This window comes from Pinus tabuliformis, chromosome 3_1 (genome assembly GCF_031772625.1).
Source record: "Pinus tabuliformis cultivar Carrire ecotype Pingquan chromosome 3_1, CPIR1, whole genome shotgun sequence".
Classification (NCBI taxonomy): Eukaryota; Viridiplantae; Streptophyta; class Pinopsida; order Pinales; family Pinaceae; genus Pinus; species Pinus tabuliformis.
This window is the reverse complement of record NC_142301.1, coordinates 879515802-879537798: the sequence shown is the minus strand read 5'-3', so window position 1 is coordinate 879537798 and position 21997 is coordinate 879515802. Positions and strand designations below refer to the sequence as shown.

General features: G+C 35.7%; 1 protein-coding gene across 1 annotated transcript in view; it reads left to right on the top strand.

The window, feature by feature from the left end:
• The window catches only part of LOC149190404 (L-type lectin-domain containing receptor kinase S.4-like), a 55376-nt gene extending 38342 nt beyond the window's left edge, over nucleotides 1-17034 (top strand). The window contains exons 2-4 of the mRNA XM_089410502.1: nucleotides 15862-16097; nucleotides 16196-16680; nucleotides 16725-17034. Coding sequence (XP_089266628.1) covers nucleotides 15862-16097; nucleotides 16196-16680; nucleotides 16725-17034 — 1031 coding nt within the window. The remainder of the gene's footprint in view (nucleotides 1-15861; nucleotides 16098-16195; nucleotides 16681-16724) is intronic.
• Nucleotides 17035-21997: the final 4963 nt, after the last annotated feature.

Below are 21997 nucleotides of genomic sequence, written 5' to 3'. Positions count from 1 at the left end.
AAATCGACAGAAGAAGGAAGCAACCTACTAGTTCAAGTTGTAGAGCGGTGGCCGAACGGGTGGGGAGCAAGAATGACCTCGAAGCAGTGCGAGAGGTTATATGTGCTTTCCTCTACCAATCTAAAATCAGATCTGGTCATCTGTCAAACCTTAAGGCACAAGAGCCGATGATTTGGGCGCACCGTTAGCGAGAAAAGGATTAGCCATTTGGCGATATAATGCGGTTCTCGAGAGTTCACATTAAAAGCTTATATTTAAATAAAAAATGTACTCGTTTTTTAAATTGAGCCTTAATGCATGCATGTATGTTGTGTTTTTATATTTTATTTTAATCTTTACTTCATATCTAATTTTTATTGTTTGTTATTCGCGTAATAGTACTAAGTTTTTATTTTAATTTTATCATTTCGCTAGAGATGAGGATGGATAGCCATTTCAAAAAGGTATATTGGATTTTTAATGATTATGACATATATTGAATTCCAAAAAAATGATATTTAATATATTGAATGTTTTTTAGATATTAAATGTATTTTTCTCAATACTCGACGTTTTATTAATGTTATGAAATTAATTTGTTTTATTGTTTTTAGATGGTTGCTTTAAAATAATAAAAAGAGCTACAAAGCAACAAGTCTCTTGAAATCATCTTTATATTGAATGTATTTTTCTCAATATTTGTAATATAATTTTGATTAATGTTATGAAATTAACTTATTTTTGTTGGAACTACTACACACCTACATGCAGACTCTTAGTTAGAGCATGGGACTACATGCAAGATTCCTTCTGCATGATTTACTCCTTGATTTGCTCCTTCTTTAACTTCGCAACTAGTTAGTACTTCTACATGATTTACTCCCTGATTTGCTCCTTCTTTAACTCGGCAACTGGTTACTTCTTCTGCATGATTTATTCCCTGATTTGCTCCTTCTTTCACTCTGCAACTCGCTAGTTCTCTTCGGAACTTGTTGTAGGTGTCGAGTCTTCTCATTGATCACCACTATGGTGCATTACCTTGGGATATTCACCCAGTAATGCTATACCATGAGCATTGTAACCTATTTTCTAACGAATCATTCTTTTGTTCTTTCGATTTTCTTTTAGTGTTTTTTCTCTGCAAAGTTGTGTGTTCAACCTTTACTAGCTAGAGTCATTTGTGTAGGTTTTCTAACACATTTACATGGTATCAAATCCCACAGGTTGCTAGATAAAAGGAACACCAGTACTTTATTTTGCAAGTATTATAGCTTGGAGATCGAAGATCGACAGAAAAATGGAGTTTCCCAAAGCATCGATCCTAACATCGTACAACTATCGTGAATGGAAGGACCAAATGGCTTGATACCTTTGTCAAAAAGGGTTGTACAAGATTACCATGGCTGCAGAAGTGGAACCCACTTCAGCCATAGAGAAATTCAAGTACCTCAACCATATGGATGAGGCCCATGGATCCATATGCATGTGCATCTCTCCAGAGTTGCAGTTTCATTTATTTGCCCGAAATACTCCCAATGAGATTTGGAAAAAGGTTGAAGAACTCTACGGGAAATAGGATGAGATGAAAGGACATCTGCTTGAAGTGGAGCTGTTGTCATTATATCCATGAAACTATGATAGAATTCAAGACTTCTTCACCAAATATAATGATCTATTGTTGCAACTCAAGGGTTGTGGAATTGACAAATCAAAGGAGGAGAGTCACCAAATTATCTCTATTATGTCAAAGCTCGGGCCAGAATACTCCATCTTTGTGTCTACATTTCATTCAGTAAGGCTTGCAATAGGTAAATCCTACACTATGCCTTAAAGAGTTCATGGAGTCCCTTACTTTTGAGCAAGATAAACTCATTGGCATGGGGAAAATCAAACTTCCAAAAGTGCATGCACTTGCTGTGCATGATGGCAACCATAATAAAAATCATAGATCTGATTCAAATAAGAAAAATCAGCAACAAAAAGGCAAAGGAAAAGCGCATTCCCATCCAAAGAAGGAAGGGTACACCAAGCCCTTCAATGACTCCTCCGGCTCGAGAAATGAGAAAGGGAAGAAAGGAAATAGATGCGTCTACTGTCAAAGAGGATTCCATCCAAAATCCTCTTGCATGAAGAAGCAAATTGACCAAATGGCAGAAATCCTTCAGAAGAAAAACCTTGGGGACCACATCCCTCAGGGCCCCAAGAATAAAACCGAGGGTCCGCCACACGGGAAAGGTAACAATTTTTATGCTTTAGTTGCAATTAATTCTTCCCCTGATGCATGGATTATAGATTCTGGTGCATCACATCATATGGCTACTGAAAAGGAAGTCTATTCCTCTTTGGATGCATGTAAAGGACCTCCCATCCTCATGGGAGATGACTCACCTATTGAGGTCACCGGAAAAGGTAGAGTGGAACTTTTACATGGAAGCCTTGAAGATGTGCTTCATGTTCCAAAACTTTCAGTAAACCTAAAGAGGGTGGAATTCACTCCAGATGCAGTGAACATATATGACCTACATAACAGCTCCAAAATTGCAATCGGTGAGGTAAACAATGGAGCCAGACTGTATACATTTTTTGAATTTATTGAATCTGAATCCTCCTTATTGCTTACACATGCTGATGATAGTAGTAGGCTTTGGCATGAGAGGTTTGGTCACTTAAATTACAGGTATATGTAGCAGCTAATCAAGCATGAGATGGTGGAAGGCTTGCCAAATATCAGTTTCTCCAAAGGAGTTTGTGAAGGGTGTGTCCTTGGAAAACATCCTGGAGAAAAGTTTGACACTGGCAAGACTCACAAAGCATCCTCTCCTCTAGATCTGATCCATTGTGATCTCATGGGGCCTTTACCTCATCCTTCCATCAAAAAAGCAAGGTATGTGCTTACATTTATTGATTATTTCTCACGGTATACTCGGGTGTATCTTCTCATGAATAAATCTGAAGTTTTTGCGCACTTTTAAGATTTCAAAGCACTAGTTGAGACACAGTCAGAGAGAGAGATCAAAGCCCTCCATACAGATAATGGGGGGGAATATGTTAACACAACACTTCAGAACCTTTGCCTTGAGTCTGGCATACAGTTGCAATACATAGTTCCATACACTCCGCAGCAGAACAAAGTTGCTGAGAGAAAGAACCGATCTCTCAAAGAGATGGCTTCCTGCATGTTGCATGCTAAGTCACTACCTCATAAGCTATGGGCTGAAGCACTTAATTGTGCTAACTACATCCAGAACAGATCTCCTCATAGGTCTTTCAAGGATCAAACCCCCTTTGAGGCTTGGAGTGGCACTAAACCAAAGGTCACCCACTTCCGTGTTTTCGGCTCCCGAGCATGGGCCAGGATCCCCTCTTAAAAGAAGAAAGATCCTAATCCACAAAGCATTGAGTGCATATTTGTTGGATACCTGATGGTGTGAAGGGATACTGACTCCTAATTTCCTCTACGAACAAGCTCATTATTGAGAAAAGTGTCAAATTTGAGGAAAGTATCTCGCATGCACCTCAATTGCTGCATGCAGAAACCTTTTATCTACCTCATGTCCAAGATGATGACTCAATACACTCAAATGTAGATACAGAGAATGCAGATGCCGCGATAGAGCATGCTGATGCAGAGACAGAGTCTTCAGATACAAATCCAGTGCATGCATATTATGATCCACATCTAAGCCCAGATCGAGCTTCTAGCAGTGAATCAAATTCCCCTATCATAAATAAGAGAACAAGGAGCTTACATGAGATATATGCACGAGACCACCTAGCTGCTAGAAATGGTCTTGTGGGGGCTAATTCTGATCTGTAGAGGACTAGCTCAGAGTTTATTGAGCCTCCTCTTGTCCTCACTGCCACTAAACCATCGCCATCCTGGGATTGCCATTTGGTTCAGTCTTCTGATCCAAAGTCTTATGATGAGGCTGTTGGGCATCCATCTTGGGAGTCTGCCATGGAGGAGGAGTATAACTCCCTCCTCGAGAACCAGACCCGGGATCTGGTCCCCCTTCCTTCAGGAAGGAAACTTTTCCAATGAAAATGGGTCTACAGGACCAAGAGTGCTGGAGATGGGAAAATCACCAGATGGAAAGAAAGGCTAGTAGCCAAAGGCTTCCAACAAGTGCATGGCATTGATTATGATGAATCCTTTGCTCCCGTAGCAAAGATGGATTCCATATGCCTTACACTTGCCATTGCAGCTGCCCAGGGGTGGGAAGTACATTAGATGGATGTGAAGAAAGCCTTTCTTCATGGACACCTATCTGAAGAGATCTACATGGATCAGCCACATGGTTTCATTCAAGATTCATCTTTGGTTTGCAGACTGAAGAAATCTCTCTATGGCCTTAAGTAGGCCCCGAGAGCTTGGTATGCAAAGATGGATTCTTTTCTCTTATCACAAAACTTTGAAAGATGTAAGTCTGATCCAAATGTTTACAAGCTTAGGACACATGATTCTCTTCTTATCTTAGTTTTGTATGTGGATGATCTCCTGATCACCGGCAACTCAGTTTTAGCCATTGTTGCAGTCAAGAGGGCCTTGCATGATAGGTTATTGATGACGGACATGGGTCCATTACACTTTTTTATTGGTCTTAAGATCAGCCAGGATGCCACAGGCATCAAATTCTCTCAGGCTAAGTATGCACAGGATCTCCTCGAGAGATTTCACATGACTGACTGCAAGCCAGCACCAACTTTTTTTCTGTCTGGGGTCGACCTTGAGGATGGAGGTGAAAATCCATTAGTTGACAGCACTCTCTACCGACAGCTAGTGGGGAGCTTATTGTACCTCACCCACTCCAGACCAGATCTCTCATATGCAGTAGGGGCAGTTTCCAGATACATGCAGGAGCCATAGAGCTACACTGGAATGCTGTCAAGTGCATCCTCCGATATGTGCAAGGCACCATCACCTTCAGGATTCACTATGCAGTAGGCATTGCATTGAATCTCCTTGGCTTCACTGATTCTGTTTGGGCAGGCAACATTATTCATCGCAAGTCCACCTCTGGATATTCTCTCAGTCTAGGGTCTAGCCCTATTTGTTGGTCGAGCAAGAAGCAGGCTGCTATTTCTCTCTCTTCAACCAAGGCCGACTACAGAGGAGCAATCAACATCACCATTTAGGCTCTCTGGCTACAACACTTCCTCACTGATCTGGGCGTCCAGTTCCAGCAACCCATTGTCATATGGTGTGACAACCAGAGCACTCTCAAATTTTGCAAGCATCCAGTACAGCGACAACAAACAAAGCACATAGAGATCTATATGCACTACATCAGAGACTTAGTACATGATCGGGTCATTAATTTGCAGTTCTATCCTTCAACAGAACAGACTGCAGACATCTTCACCAAGACATTCACTGAGCAAAAGTTTCGCTCTCAGCACGATCGTCTTGGAGTGAAGGACACAGTTGCTTAGCAACTGTCTTTTCTTCCTCTTTTCTTTTGATTACATTGTATTTTGAGGGGGGGCTTTTCCCACGAGGTTTTCCCTCTTTCCTTAATTTTAGTACAAGTTGCACTGTATTTTGGGTGACCATTGGCCGTAGTTTCCAGAGCCCATTTTCTATTTTTCCCCATAGTGGTGTCCAGGGGGGGTGTTGGAACTACTACACACCTACATGCGGACTCTTAGCTAGAGCATGGGACTACATGCAAGATTCCTTCTGCATGATTTACTCCTTGATTTGCTCCTTCTTTAACTCCGCAACTGGTTAGTTCTTCTGCATGATTTACTCCCTGATTTTCTCCTTCTTTAACTCTGCAACTAGTTAGTTCTTCTGCATGATTTACTCCCTAATTTGTTCCTTCTTTCACTCCGCAACTGGCTAGTTCTCCCCGGAACTTGTTGTAGGCGTTGAGTCTTCTCATTGATCACCACTATGGTGCATTACCTTGGGATCTTCACCCAGTAATGCTATATCATGAGCATTGTAACCTATTTTCTAACGAATCATTCTTTTGTTCTTTCGATTTTCTTTTAGTGTTTTTGCTCTGCAAGGCTGTGTGTTCAACCTTTACTAGTTAGATTCATCTGTGCCGATTTTCTAACAAATTTACAATTTTATTATTTTTAGATGGTTACTTTAAAATAAGAAGAGTTGCAAAGCAGCAAGTCGAAAAGTGTTGGATAATAAATGCTGTAAAAACCAATTTGAAATAAAAAACTAGTACTCACAAATTCAGTTGAATCAAGAAAAATGTACGAGAACAGTTTGCGCAATCAAAGGCTTGTAAAAAGTTCGAACAAATTCGAAAACTAAAACTACTTCTTGAGACATGGTTCCATTTACTAAGTCATAGGCTTTTGGACAAAAAACAAAAATCATTGTTTTATGTATCCACTTGATAATTGTGAAAAAATAGAATCATTGTTTTATCCACCTGATAAAACAAGTAATGCCCTATCTCCTTATTGGTGATTGTTAAGGAAGCCTCGACTTCAAACAATATGCTAGCATTTTGTGATAGTTACTACTCTACTACTTAAATGACCTTGATCATCACAAAGGCATAGAAAAAATAGGCTTTGAGGATTTTTGAATCCCTTATATCTAATCAGAAAATATCTATTCAGAAAATAAGAAACCAACTTTGACCTGCACCATAGAGACTCCCTTCCGATTATGAATAGAGATGTGTAATAGCTTATTGTCCTATATATAGCTAATGAGATTGGACATTCAATAAAACGAAATGAACAAATTTACACAATTTTACTGAGATCCCTTCCAAACAAGTAATCAATTGTAATGAAAATATCTTGCAACATCCAAATAAAGCAGATCTTTTGAACTGCAAACGCCCTTTACATTATTAGATATAACAATTTCAACTATATTGCAAATTTTGCAACAAAATTGCAACCACCCTTCGCATTATTAAATATAAAAATCTCAACTATACTGCAAATTTTACAACAACCTAGTAGAAGCCCAAATAAAATATATCTTTTGAGCTGCAAGCAAATCAAGTTCACTTATGTAATATTTCTTTCCAATTATTGAATATAACAATTTTGTTTAGGTCTTCACAATAGTTATAGGATCACAATTTTGCAACCCAACAGTGATTTATCTAATACTTGTTCTATGAATGCTTATTTCTTTTTCCTAATGCCTGTTCTATCAATGCTTACTTTTTTTTTTGTGTTTTGAAATATGTTTTTTCCTCGCTTTAGTATTACTTCATAATATCAAGATCACCAATTGAGCTTAGCGCCTTGACCAAGTTCTAAAACATGAATCACCCTCAGCAAGTTACCATGAGAAAATTCAACAATAAATTAAACAAACCATTCAAATCTTCATGTTGATGGCTAGTTTCAAATCTTCATATTGACACCTTATTTCATGCATATGCATTAGGAACTACATGCAGCGCCACCTAGGTGATGATATGTTAGCCTATAATCGAACTACTAGTGCAGCAAATTTGGCAAAGAAATTTCTGTCGAGATACACATCCTCTTCCTCTTAATCACCTTCATCAAAATTCTGGGCATAGATCTGCACATCATAGCTATCTGCATCGATTTAGCCGTTGAACAAAAGTCCTAAAACTATGTTCATTTCCAGCATGACAGAGCCTCCATAAACAATTATTCTAACAAAGGACACATCATATTTCAAGACTAGGGGAGACTTTTAGATCTTTGAAACTGCTTGCGGCACCAAGAGAAGCACACTGATAATACACTTCTAAATATGGGAAAACATAATGCCGATGTTGAATTTCTACATAATCACCATGGCAACCCCACTTCTGAGAAAACAAAGGAATATGTTTTTGAAAGAAAAATAATGAAACAAGGCAACCAGTAGAGAACCACATCAGTAAAAATGCACTAGAAAAAAATGCAGGATAAATCTGGTAGCGGGGTGGACAAGTGATCAAGAGATGGGCCCATAAATTTCTTTATAATCAATTAATTCATTTACATGCACTTCAATCATTTTACTAGTTAAAAAAAATCAATTAATTCATTTACATGCACTTCAATCATTTTACTAGTTAAAAAAATTGATCCAAAGGTTTAAATTTAAAGATGCTCCTATATTCTCGTGGTTGCCACAATATCAATGGGTTGAATTCACACCACTAACTTACCTGTATATCTAAATCGCATGATTAAACTTTTTTTAAATCAATTTTTTATAAAAGTTTATTAAAAAATTACCATGCCATTTGTTAATTGCCACTAATCATAATGAGATGACTACAAAATGTAACACACACCTTACACATACACTTGACATAGTAGTGGAAAGGTGTATTTCAGAATAAGACAATCATTCATTTCAAACCATTGGTAACGTGTGTCCAATTATAAATAACATGTGTCGGTAAGTTAAAAACTAACTTAAGAAGGTAAAAGGCCTTTTATCTTAACAAGATGTTTAACACTTATTTAAATTGCCTTGTAAAATAACCTATTATATGTTTAGTTAGAAAGGAGAAATTTTCATTAATCTCTTTCTTATTAAGCTTGAAAACATATGTTATCATTTAATTTTTAATTTTTTCCCTAGCAATAAACTTTGTGAATGTAACTATATTCACATTCTTTTAGGATGAAAAGTTACAATGCCAATTAATTTCTATTTTTTTTAAGAAAGATTATTTCTAGTATGAATAAGTTTTTTGCAATTCACTCATTTTATGAATCTCCTCATTTCAATTGGCATTTAATAATTTCTTTTGTGTTGATTTATATTTTTCATTGTACCAACTATTACAAACTATCTTATTGTATATTTTTGTACCTATCTTGAAAGAATTCTTTCTTTATCCATATCAAAAGATTTCATAAAATTACATATATTTACACCTAGGTAAATTTCACTATTTTTCCATAATTAACTTTATATATAATGTTTTTAGTAACTATTTTTTGTTTCATCTATGTTTAAAAGGAAAAATTTAACATTTAAAGAAATTTGAAAAGCTTATCCCTAATTATTAAATCACCATTTAATTAAATACTCTCTTATATTATTTTCCAATAAATATAATTATTTTATGCTATATACAAATAGTCTAGAATCCCTTCTTACTAAATTCACCATTTAATTAAATATTATCTTATATTCTTTTCCAATAAATATAATCACTTTGTACTATATACAAATAGTCTAGAAAGCTTTAGATAAACAATAATTAGATACACTATTAAAACACTCCAAATATTACTTTATATCAATTACTCTTTCTCTCTCCATGGGAAGCTACATAGTTCATTGCATAGTTCATTAGAATTATTTTGAATCATTTTTGTGAAAATAATCTATAGATTTGGAGCATATTAATTATGTGATTATAAAATTATTTGAAATATAATATAAAATATAATTAGATATTGAGATAAACTAGTGATGAAATATTGTGAATATGTAGATATTGGAATAAAATAATGAAGAAATGTGTTGAATATACATATGTAGATATTGATATATAATGAGATGTCAATATATAATAATTTAATGATTATGAAGCTTTTAAGTTGTTAGAAAATTTAATTTAAAGGAAGGACAAATTAATTTTTGAGTTTATGGATGAACTAATATATTAATAGAAAATGATAAGGGATTTTTATTTAGAGTAAGATTAAAAGAAAACAAAGGTTAAAGTTAATAGTGTGTATATTTTTAATTATTTAAAAATTTTGGGTGATAAGAGGGATAGTGATAGTCATAGTCATAGTCATAGTGATGAAATTTTTTTTACCAATTTAAAATTTAGATATGAAAGTATAGTATATATATATTTTTGGTTTTAATTATCTCCGAATAAGATGATCATCCATATCAAACCATTGGTGACGTGTGTCCAATTCGAAATACCGTTGTCGGTAGTTTCATTAAATTGTACATCGATTTCACCATTCATGCTCTTAATAATAACTCCATAGTAGTTTCATTAAATTGTACATCAATTTCACCCTTTCCTGCTGTTAATAATAACTCCAAAAAACAGGTGTCTATAGTTTCATTAACTTGTCCATCAATTTCACAATTCATGCTCTTAATAATAACTCCGTCACTCCATCTCTGATTGTAACATGGAGGAATAATAGAATAACTCTGCCACTCCATCTCGGATTCTAACCTTGAGGAATAATAGAATAGCTCTTTCACTCCATGTGGGATTACAACGTGGAGGAATAATAGCAACTTGAGCATCTCAAATTCTAATTAAATATTTATTGTACCTATTATTCATTACCATTCCATCTATTATAAGAAAAGGCTTAGTGGATGCATGCATTTCTTAGTGCTTGGGTTGTTGGAATTGTTGAAGGATTACTATTGCTGGAAAGATTACTGGAACGATTTGAAGGGGCTTCTCTTGGCTTCTATCTTCTAAGAAAAGTGCACAATTTTTCATAGCCTTCTTTTTCTCTACCTAGTGTTTTTTCAGGGTTTCCTTCAAAATGCATTGGAGGACCCTTTTGGTTGAAAATAGTAATGGTAGTAGAAAGAATTAAAATTCATTTATCATGAGGTGTACGAGTAGATGGTGATAGGGGGATGTGGGGAGGAACCATAGTTTTCTTTTAGAATAAGTTTATTGTATTTTCTTTTTGTTAAAAAAAAAAATTAAACAAACAGAGTTGGTGGTGCCTCAAATCACCCCCCTTATATTTTGAAATTTATAATTGAGCACACCTGTGGAGCCTGAGCGACGTACACAGTCGATCCACCGTTTCTCCGCGGCCTTCATAAACCCTAGCACCTCCTGCATTCTAAGTGTGGCTCCGCGGCCAAATGAACCTAGGTTCAAACTGCGCATAACCCAGTGATTGCACAGTTGAGCCTTTCCCCTTACCTTCTATGCAACACTCTCATCTTCCACCGCTGCCTCTTCAGCCATATTTCAACACTGTTCGAATCACTATGATAGTCATCCACATTCTCACACAGTCAACACACATTCCTTCCAGGCCTCCTCCTATATATGCCAAAAGCTATGTGGCATATTCTTGAAACATTTGCCGAGTCACTCTGCGAGCATATATCGACATGCAAACCCTTTGCCTCTCTTTCTTGCTGTAGCCATTTTGTTTGCGCTGCCTGATATTCTTTGCACCTATTGGGTTACTCTTTCCTTGGAAATAAAGCATTGGCTTCATACATGCCCTAGGATTTCATTTTATTTATTTTGTTTTTCCTTTTAAATAAGGTAGGTTTGATATCACTATATTGAAATTGAATAAATTTGGAGCATTTTGTAAAAAAAATTGAGATCGCTGGTGAACTAAAATCAATTATATATTTTAGTCTGAATCGGGTTTTAAAAATTATTAGTTTAAACTTTAAATCCATATCAAAATATTTCATAAAATTACATATATTTACACATAGGTAAATATCACTATTTTCCATAATTTACTCTATATATAATGTTTTTAGTAATTATTTTTTGTTTCATCTATTTTTAAAAGGAAAAATTTAACATTTAAAGAAATTTGAAAAGCTTATCCCTAATTATTAAATTCACCATTTCATTAAATATTCTCTTATATTATTTTCTAATAAATATAATCACTTTATACTATATACAAATAGTCTAGAATCTCTCCTTACTAAATTCACCATTTAATTAAATATTATCTTATATTATTTTCCAATAAATATAATCACTTTATACTATATACAAATAGTCCAAAAATATTTAGATAAACAATAATTAGATACACTATTAAAATATTCCAAATATTAATTTATAGCAATTACCCTTTATCTCTCCATGGGAATCTGCATAGTTCATAAGACTTATTGTGAATCGTTATTGTGAAAATAATCTGTAGATTTGGAGCATATAAATTATGTAATTATAAGATTACTTCAAATATAATATAAAATATAACTAGATATTGAGATAAACTAATGATGAAATATTGTGAATATGTAGATATTGGAATAAAATAATGAAGAAATGTGTTGAATATGCATATGTATATATTGATATTTAATATTATAATTTAATGATTATGAAGTTTTTAAGTTGTTAGAAAATTTAATTTAAAGAAAGGACAAATTAATTTTTGAGTTTATGGGCTAATATATTAATAAAAAATGATAAGGGATTCTTATTTAGGGTAACATTAAAAGAAAACAAAGGTTTAAAGTAATAGTGTGTATATTTTTAATTATTTAAAAATTTTGAGTGATAAGAGGGATAGTGATAGTGATGAAAGATTTTCTTACCACTTTAAAATTTAGATATGAAAGTATAGTATATGTTTTTTTTGGATTTAATTATCCTGAATTTAACTTTTCTATTATTAACAGTCATATTCATTTTGGAGCAAAAAAATTGCAGGATTATTAGTTACTTGGAAATGTATTAATAGCTTTTTTCCAAAAGAATAATAGCATTGGGGCCAACACAACCTACATCTTCTGGACATTCTTCTAGCTTATCAATGTATATGCCAAAAAAAATAAGGTATAGGGGACACCCTTACTTGACTCCTATATAGCATTTAATTTCTTCCAACCAACCCTTAGCAGTTCTAAGTTTAACATCAACTCTCAATTTAGAAAAAACCATTATCTCTTTGACCTTATTGGATAACTTTATCTTAAAACCTATGCAAAAGGGATATAAAAGATAATTAAACAATAGTTCACCTATCTAATTATAAATAATGTATTTGAAATTTTAAATAACATTACTGCAAAATTATAAACTTTGAAAAAAGAATGTCATCAATCTATTTGTAAATTATACTTATTATAATTGAATACATACCATTTAAACCAAAAATTTTCCCACCAAAAGAATTATGTTTGAGATTTCTTATGCAACCAAGGCGTCACTCTACATGGACCAATGAAGAAAAGGGATGGATTTAGTATTTTAAAAGGTCAAAGTTCTTTAAAAGGAGCATTGTATGAAATTGAGAACTACACTAAATATTATAATTATTTTAACAATCGTTGTAATGTTATAATTGTTCATATTTTCTTAAGAATCTAATAATTGTTCATATTTTGAACAATGTGTATATTTTTAACTATTTAAAAATTTTCAGTAATAAGAGGGATAGTGTCTATATTATTAATTATTTTAAATTTTGAGTGATAAGACGAATAGTGATAGTCATAGTGATAGTCATAGTGATGAAAGATTTTTTTACCAATTTAAAATATAGATATGAAAGTATAGTATATATTTTTTTTGGATTTAATTATCTCCGAATAAGATGATCATCCATTTAAAACCATTGGTGACATGTGTCCAATTCGAAATACAGTTGTGGGTAGTTTCATTAAATTGTACATTAATTTCACCCTTTCCTGCTGTTAATAATAACTCCAAAACATAGGGGTCTATAGTTTCATTAACTTGTCCATCATTTTCACGATTAATGATATTAATAATAACTCTGCCACTCTATCTCTGATTGTAACGTGGAGGAATAATATAATAACTCTGCCACTCCATCTCAGATTGTAACCTTGATGAATAATAGAATAACTCCGCGACTCCATCTGGGATTGCAACGTGGAGGAATAATAGAAACTTGAGTGTTTCAAATTGTCATTATATATTTATTGTACCTATTATTCATTACCATTCCATCTATTATAAGCGAAGGCTTCGTGGATGCATGCATTTCTTAGCGCTTGGGTTGTTGGAATTGCTGGAGGATTACTATTGCTAGAAGGATTATTGGAAATGATTTGAAGGGGCTTCTCTTGCTTCTATCTGCTAAGAAAGGTGCACAATCTTTCATAGCCTTCCTTTTCTCTACCTAGTGTTTTTTTAGGGTTTCCTTCAAAATACATTGGAAGAACCCTTTTGGTTGAAAATGGTAATAGCAGCAGCAAGACATTAAAATTCATTTATCATGAGTTGCACGAATAGATGGTGATAAGAAGATGTGGAGAGGAACCGTAGTTTTCTTTTAGAATAAGTTTATTGTATTTTCTTTTTGTTAAAAAAAAATTAAACAAACAAAGTTGGCTTTGCCTCAAATCACCCCCCTTTACATTTTGAAATTTATGATTGAGCATGTTTGTGGAGCTTGAAAGGCGTACACAGTCAAGCCACCATTTTTTTCTTCGTAGCCTCCATAAAACCTAGCACCCCCTGCATTCTATGTGTGGCTCCCTGACCAAACAGATCCTGGTTCAAACTCAACACAACTTAGTGGCTGCACAGTTGAGCCTTTCCCCTTCTCTTCTCTATAGCACCCTCATCTTCCATCGATTGCCTCCTCGGCCATATTTAAATGTTGTTACAATCACTGTGATCATCATCCACATTCTCACACAGCCGACACATAGTCCTTCCAGGTATCCTCTTATATATGCTAAAGCTACGTGGTATATTCTTCAAACATCTTCCGAGTCACTCTGCGAGCATATATCGACCCGCAAACCCTTTGCCTCTCTTTCTAGCTATAACCATTTTGTCTGTGCTGCATGATATTCTTTACACCTATTGAGTTGGAAAAAAGAGTAGTTGGCTACATACATGCCTCAGGATTTCATTTTATTTATTTTGTTTTTCCTTTTAAATACTGTAGGTTTGATATCACTATGTTGGATTTGCATAAATTTGGAGTATTTTGTTAAAAAAAAAATTGTGATCAGTCAGGAACTGAAATCCATTAAAGATATTAGTTTGAATCGGGTTTTAAAAATTATTAGTTTAAACTTTAAATCCATATCAAAGGATTTATTAAAATTGCATATGTTTACACATAGGTAAATATCACTATTTTTCCATAATTTACTTTATATATAATGTTTTTAGTAACCTTTTTTTGTTTCATATATTTTTAAAAAGAGAAAATTTAACATTTAAAGAAACTTGAAAAGCTTATCCCTAATTATTAAATTCAGTAATTAATTAAATATTACATTATATTATTTTCCAGTAAATATAATCACTTTATACTATATACAAATAGTCCAGAATTCCTCATTGCTAAATTCACCATTTAATTAAATATTCTCCTATATTATTTTCCAATAAATATAATCATTTTATACTATATACAAGTAGTCCAAAAAGATTTAGATAAACAATAATTCGATACACTATTAAAATACTCCAAATATTAATTTATAGCGATTACTCTTTCTCTCTCCATGGGAATCTACATAGTTTATTAGACTTATTCTGAATATTTCTTGTGAAAATAATTTGTAGATTTGGAGCATATAAATTATGTAATTATAAAATTACTTCAAATATAATATAAAATATAATTAGGTATTGAGATAAACTAATGATGAAATATTGTGAATATGTACATATTGGAATAAAATAATGAAAAATGCGTTGAATATGCATATGTAGATATTGATATATGATATCATAATTTAATGATTATGAAGTTTTCAAGTTGTTAGAAAATTTAATTTAAAGGAAGGACAAATTAATTTTTGAGTTTATAAGGTAACATATTAATAAAAAATGATAAGGGATTTTAATTTAGGGTAACATTAAAAGAAAACAAAGGTTTAAAGTAATAGTGTGTATATTTTTAATTATTTAAAAAGTTTCAGTGATAAGAGGGATAATGTATATATTATTATTTATTTAAAAACTTTGAGAGATAGGAGGGATAGTGATAGTGTTAAAAGGATTTCTTACCACTTCAAAATTTAGATATGAAAGTATAGTATATGTTTTTTTGGATTTAATTATCATGAATTTAATTTTTCTATTATTAACAATCATATTCATCTTGGAGCAAAAAAATTGGAGGGTTATTAGTTACTTGGAAATATATTTACACTGTAAGGCGTTCCCTCTGAAATGAACTCCCCTCTCTGCCCACCTATCATCCTCGTACGCCATAGGATCCTATGTTAGACGATTGCAAAAGTTTCAACCGTTCGATCAGGATGGTTACAAAATGACAAACCTGTCGAAGATGGAGGGGCGGATTGCCTCAAGTGGTTAGATAAGCAGCCGCCTTCGTCGGTTCTCTTCGTTTCTTTCGGAAGCGGAACCGGTCTCCCAAGGGCTCAGGTGATCGAAATCACCTTGGGATTGGAAGCAAGGCTGCCGACTATTGGAATGGGCAGGAATTCCATACAATTGGCCTCAAGAGCGGACGCAACATATAGGCTTGGATCGGTTACGACCATTTGAAAAGCCAGATCAAAGTTACCATAACGTTGGCCAGCTTGCCCAGACCGCAGAGGCCACTCATATCTTGGAAAATCAATCTGCAGATAGTTCTAGAAGAGAAGATGTTCGTTGGCTTTTCAGCAACTACGGGGAATTTCATTCAAGACCATTTTATTCTGGCATGGAGCTTCAGCACACAATACACAACGCACCCCCTCGATATCTCACGTCTCCCTTCGTTTGCTAAAATGTATTGGAAGCGTCCCAGTCGGGGATGGATTGCCGACGTAACAGTGGCCATTCTGGTTCTCTTCTCGGGGGTAGTCGCAGCCGTGCTTTTCATAAAATTCAAGAACAGAGAAATAATAGAAGAATGGGATAGTGAGTTCTGGCCCCATAGATTCTGCCACAAGGACCTCAACATAGCCACAAATGGATTCCAGGATGAAAACATTTTGGGCGCGGGGGGGTTCGGCAGAGTTTACAAGGGCGTTCTCCCGGGTAGCAGCCTGGAAGTGGTGGTGAAATCTATAACTAAGGAGTTAAACGAGGGAATGAAGGGGTTCATGGTGGAGATCTCGACGATGGGGCGCATGCAGCATAGGACCCTGGTTCCTCTACTCGGTGGTGCAGGATGCAGAAGCAGCTATTCATCGTTTACGACTACATGCCTAACTACAGCCTCGATATACTCATCTTCGGGAACCCGACCATCATCTTGCCATGGCCTAGGCGATACGCGATCTTGAAGGGTGTTGCGGCATGCTTGGCATATCTACACGAGGGTTGGGAGAAGAGGGTCATCCACAGAGACATCAAGTCGAGTAATGTGCTGCTCGATTCAGAATTCAATGGGAGGCTGGGGGACTTCGGGCTCGTCCTCAGTATCAACACAGTGAGAACCCTGGAACAACTCAGTTGGTGGCAGCGGTGGGGTACATAGTGCTTGAGCTCACAAAGACGACAAAGGCCATGCCGAACTCAGATATGTTCAGCTTTGGTGTTCTTTTGTTGGAAATGGCGTGCGGGAGGAAAGCCCTGGACCTATCCATGGATGCTGAACGACTGTTTTTGGTGGACTGGGTGTGGGAGCTATACGCCCATGCGATTCTGCTCGAAGTGGAAGATCCGAAGCTGGGAAATGAATACGATGAGACTGAAATGGAGAAGGTGTTGAAACTGGGATTATTGTGCTCCAATACGGAACCAAATTTAAGGCCGGGGATATGGCAGGTGTGTCAAATACTGGAAGGTGAAACTACTCTCCCTGAGGTCAATATGGATTTGTTTTGCGTTAATGGCTGTGCTGCTGGGGCATTGTTTAAGCATTATACGTTTTCTGAGGAGGAGTGGAGGCTGAGGATATCGCAGGTGTGTGAAATACTGGAAGGTGAAGCTCCTATGCATAACGTCCATATGGATTCGTTTAGCGTTAATGGCTTTGCTGGTGCTCCTGATCTGGAGGACAGGCTTCTTCAAGAAATTCAGAGCGGAAACCAATAAAACAAATGGCTCAATTCAACCCCTTTAGCGATCCATGTTGATAATGGTATGGAGTAAGTACAAAAAATATGGAGAAAGCTTTGTCAATATTGCGGTGAAGGTTTTATTTTAACTTTTTCCATTCGCTAACATTGAAGCAGGATGATGCCATTGGAATACAATAGCTTTTCCTTGGCGAGGAGAAAAGGTTGTTGGAATACAACAGGTTTTCCGTGACGAGGAGAAAATGTTGTTTATTGAATATGTATTTTTTTTCTTACGTGGAAATAAAAAAATATTATTATAATTTTTACACCTATTTTAATTATATAGGAATTATATGGAATATAATTATTGATAAATTTGGTAATTTAATATAAAGTTAGCAAATATAAATGTTTGCAATGTGATATAAGATAACAAATATAAAAGGGTTTCAACTAGAAATTGTTCCAAAAGGTACAAAGAGAGGCAGATAGACTTATGAAATTGGAATTGTTGAATTTCTATTAATGATCAAAAAGTACAAATATTTTTCAAAAAAATATTAAAAATTGAAAATAATGAATATTGGAAACCAAATGACATTTATAGTCTAAATTATTATATATATATTTACGCCGTAAAGCGTTCCCTCTGAAATGAACTCCCCTCTCTGCCCACCTGTCATCCTTGTATGCCATAGGATCCTATGTTAGACGATTGCAAAAGTTTCAACCGTTCGATCAGGATGGTTACAAAATGACAAACCTGTCGAAGATGGAGGGGCGGATTGCCTCGAGTGGTTAGATAAGCAACCACCTTCGTCGGTTCTCTTCGTTTCTTTCGGAAGCGGAACCGGTCTCCCAAGGGCTTAGGTGATCGAAATCGCCTTGGGATTGGAAGCAAGTGGCCATCGCTTCTTGTGGGTGTTGTGCAGTCCGTCGAGCAGCTTTTTGTCTATCGAGGAAACAGAGATTTCTCAACTCTTACCCAATGGATTCGAGAGTCGAACCCAAGACCGAGGACTTGTTGTTGCTTCATGGGCGCCTCAGTGTTCTCTCTCACCCATCCACTGGCGGTTTCCTTTTTCATTGCGATTGGAATTCTACACTGGAGAGCATCTCACATGGAGTGCCCATGATCTGTTGGCCTCTTTTTGCAAAACAGAGGATGAACAAGCTTCTACTGGTTGATGAGTTTAATTTGGGGATCCGAGCAAAGATGGAAAGCAATGATTTCGTAAAGAGAGGAGAAGTGGAGAGAGTTGTTAGGCAGTTGATGGAAGGAGAAGGCGAGATGAGGGTAAGGGCGAGAGTGCATTGAAAGAAGGGGGTTCTTTGTACAAAGCCATGGCCGCTACAGTGTCTGAGTGGGCAATGAATGCAGCAAACTCAATAGCCACAACAACTAAAACATGACTTCCATTCGGGACAAAAAACCTCTAGATAGGAATTTTGTATGTCAATGGTTATTATCAATTCAAATTTTACATCCCTTGCCTTTCATATTACGGCCGTTTTAAAAAATAGAAATGGAGGGGAAAAAAGATCAGAGTTGTGTAAAATGTTTCATGCCACCACATAAAGGCCACTGACGAAACGAGCTGTGAACCCATGGCAAATTAGTGGTGCTATGCTATTTTTTCTATGTTTTCATATTTCATAATATGACTAGATTTCCATTTTTATATGATAGTTTGTGACGAATATATATTTTGGCTTATCAATGTACTCATCATTCCCTGTTTTTTTTAAAGCAAGCATTTTTTAATATCTTTGCTATTGCAATTTTTCAAGATTTTTTCAATATCTTTGCTGTTGCAATTTTTGGGATTGTGGATGATTTAAACCTACACCCATAGTTTCCAAATGGATTGAAAAATTGGCATGAAGTTGATATCTCTGGTTTGTATCACCATTATCCTTACCTAACTACTCAGATTTTGCATTACCAATATTGTGATTGGGAGGGAGATCACACATACTCAAGGATCTATCACATATGGCAATTGTATCACCTTCGTCCTCTAGATTGGGGGGCATTCCATTTTTCAACAGAAATTTGATACATCATAATTTTGGATACCCTTTCTTCATTTGCTATGTCAAGCTTTATGAACATGCTTGAATGCAAACCCCAAAAAATATGTGCACCCATAATTTATCCACTGGTCAACACCATGCCTCGAATATACTTACCGCTGAATAGCGATTTGTCCCATGTCTGCAATCGATGCTTGTGTTACTATGCCTTCGCCCTCAAGGCCACCTCAACATCCCGTGCTTACGCCAATCAGTAAACTTGCCTCTTCCCAGGTGTGAAGACGCGCTCCAGCCGTGGGATCAGAGTATTCAACCTATGTCTATACCAATGCTCGCTATCCTTTTTTCTGCGCTTCACCTCCACGAATTCCTTGTCCTCAGACCCCACGCGATGGTTCTCTTTTCTCGATCTGGAGCTCGACAATATACCACCCTAATTGTTAGCGGCCACCTCATGATTCCTCCGCCAGATGCGATCTCTGTGGATAATTTATGCAGCGTTTGCAATACTAGTCCCAAGATGATATGAGACCTGCAATAACACAAGAATTTGTTCCCAGAAACAATCCCCACGAAACCCCTTTCCCAGAGAAGATTAAAATTGCACCAGCAATGGGTTGCGGGTTGCTGGCAAGGGTGAGACTGGCTTGGGTTGTGGGTTGCTGGCTAGGGTGAGACTGGCTCTCCCCGAATCTAGTGAGAGGATCTCGCCTGAAATTCTCAGAGACGAAAAGCTTTCCTAAGCTTTGGATCAAAATCACCAGAGAAAGATTCAAAATTCTTCCCATTCCCTTCTTGATTTCCTTCCTCTTTTTAAAGCCCTTATACTCCTTCCTAATTTTAAAGCCCTTGAAAGCTACTGGCAAATACCAGGGCGTTTAGTTCCTTTCGGCGAATACCATATGCTATCTATTTATTTATTTATTATTTTTTTTGTTATCGGTTGGGGATATTAAATAATTTAGAGCTGCCAACAGTTCTCAGGGGACCTAGGATACAATCTGTCACATGAAGTCTGTCAAGAAATACCCCTTGCAATGATGCTTGTCATAAAAAAATGGTGGCCCATCAAAACATAGTATCCTCAAAATTATCCTCTTCTAGATTTGTGGTACTTTCTTCAATGGAACCAACAACAAAACTATCTTTAAATTTAGGGTTGTCATGAAAATGCTCTTCATTGTTGGCATCACTATCTTCAAGGAGTGGAACAGGATCTTTTTCTATAACTACATCTTTGTCATAATCAGTCCTCCTTTTGTAGGGCTGCCAATAAGTCCTGGCACCATTGTGAATGTGTTGATTAGTCACCATGGCAACTCCATTGTTAAAAGGTACAAACTGAATTTATTATAAAATTTACATTTTCATGGTGGAAATTGTATGGGTGAAAGATAGCCCCTCAGGATTTGCATGAATTGTTATTTTTGCTGGACATTGAGAATATACCTCGATACCAAATAAGCCTCTTCCGAAAAATGATAAGAAGCCTCTAAATTACAATGGTGATTCTTTTGCGATGTTCTACATGTCTTAGCATTTATGAGCTCTATTTCAAAATTGAAGGAAAGACATGAAGATGCCATCATAAATTTATTTCTTGACATTTATGAGGTCTATTTCGAAATTTAAGGAAAGACACGAAGATGCCATCATAAAATTATTTCTTCTTTGTTTGGAGTACAAGCAGAAAGACGAGTTCAAGCACTTATGCATCTTGAAGAGCATATCTTCTGTGATAGCTCTCATTGAATGTTTTCTCAAATGTTGGGGCCCGAAAATGCATATTTTGGAGACACCCACCAACACTTATTGGCAGGCTTAGAAAAGGAAGGTCTTCTTGCTCACCTTGAAGGAGACTATTGGAAAACCTCCGTGTGATAAATCTACTACTCTGAAGGATAACATAGGCCCAAAATTGGGACTGAACAATGTTGTTTGCTCTAGGGATAAATATTCTACAATAAACTATCTTTCACCATCTTGAAGACAATAATGTGCCAGATCCAGGATGAAGCTATTAGGGTTGTCTTGCTAGTGAATGTGAACATAATGAAGAATCTGGTTGTGAATCTCATATCTTTTATTTTGATGGACAATTAATCTTTCATCATGCAATCTCTATGAGTTCATTGTATTCAACTTAAAGAAAGGCCCGTTTGTGTTTCCTGATGAGCACCTGTTTTATGATGCAGGCAGAGAACATGGACATGTTGCAGATTTGGAAAGGGGCTTCAAAATTCTTGATTTCCTTCCTCCTTTTAAAGCCCTTGCACTCCTTCCTCATTTTAAAGCCCTTGAAAACTACTGGCAAATACCAGGGCGTTTAGTTCCTTTGGGCGAATACCATATGCTGTCTATTTATTTATTTATTATTTTTTTTTGTTATCAGTTGGGGAT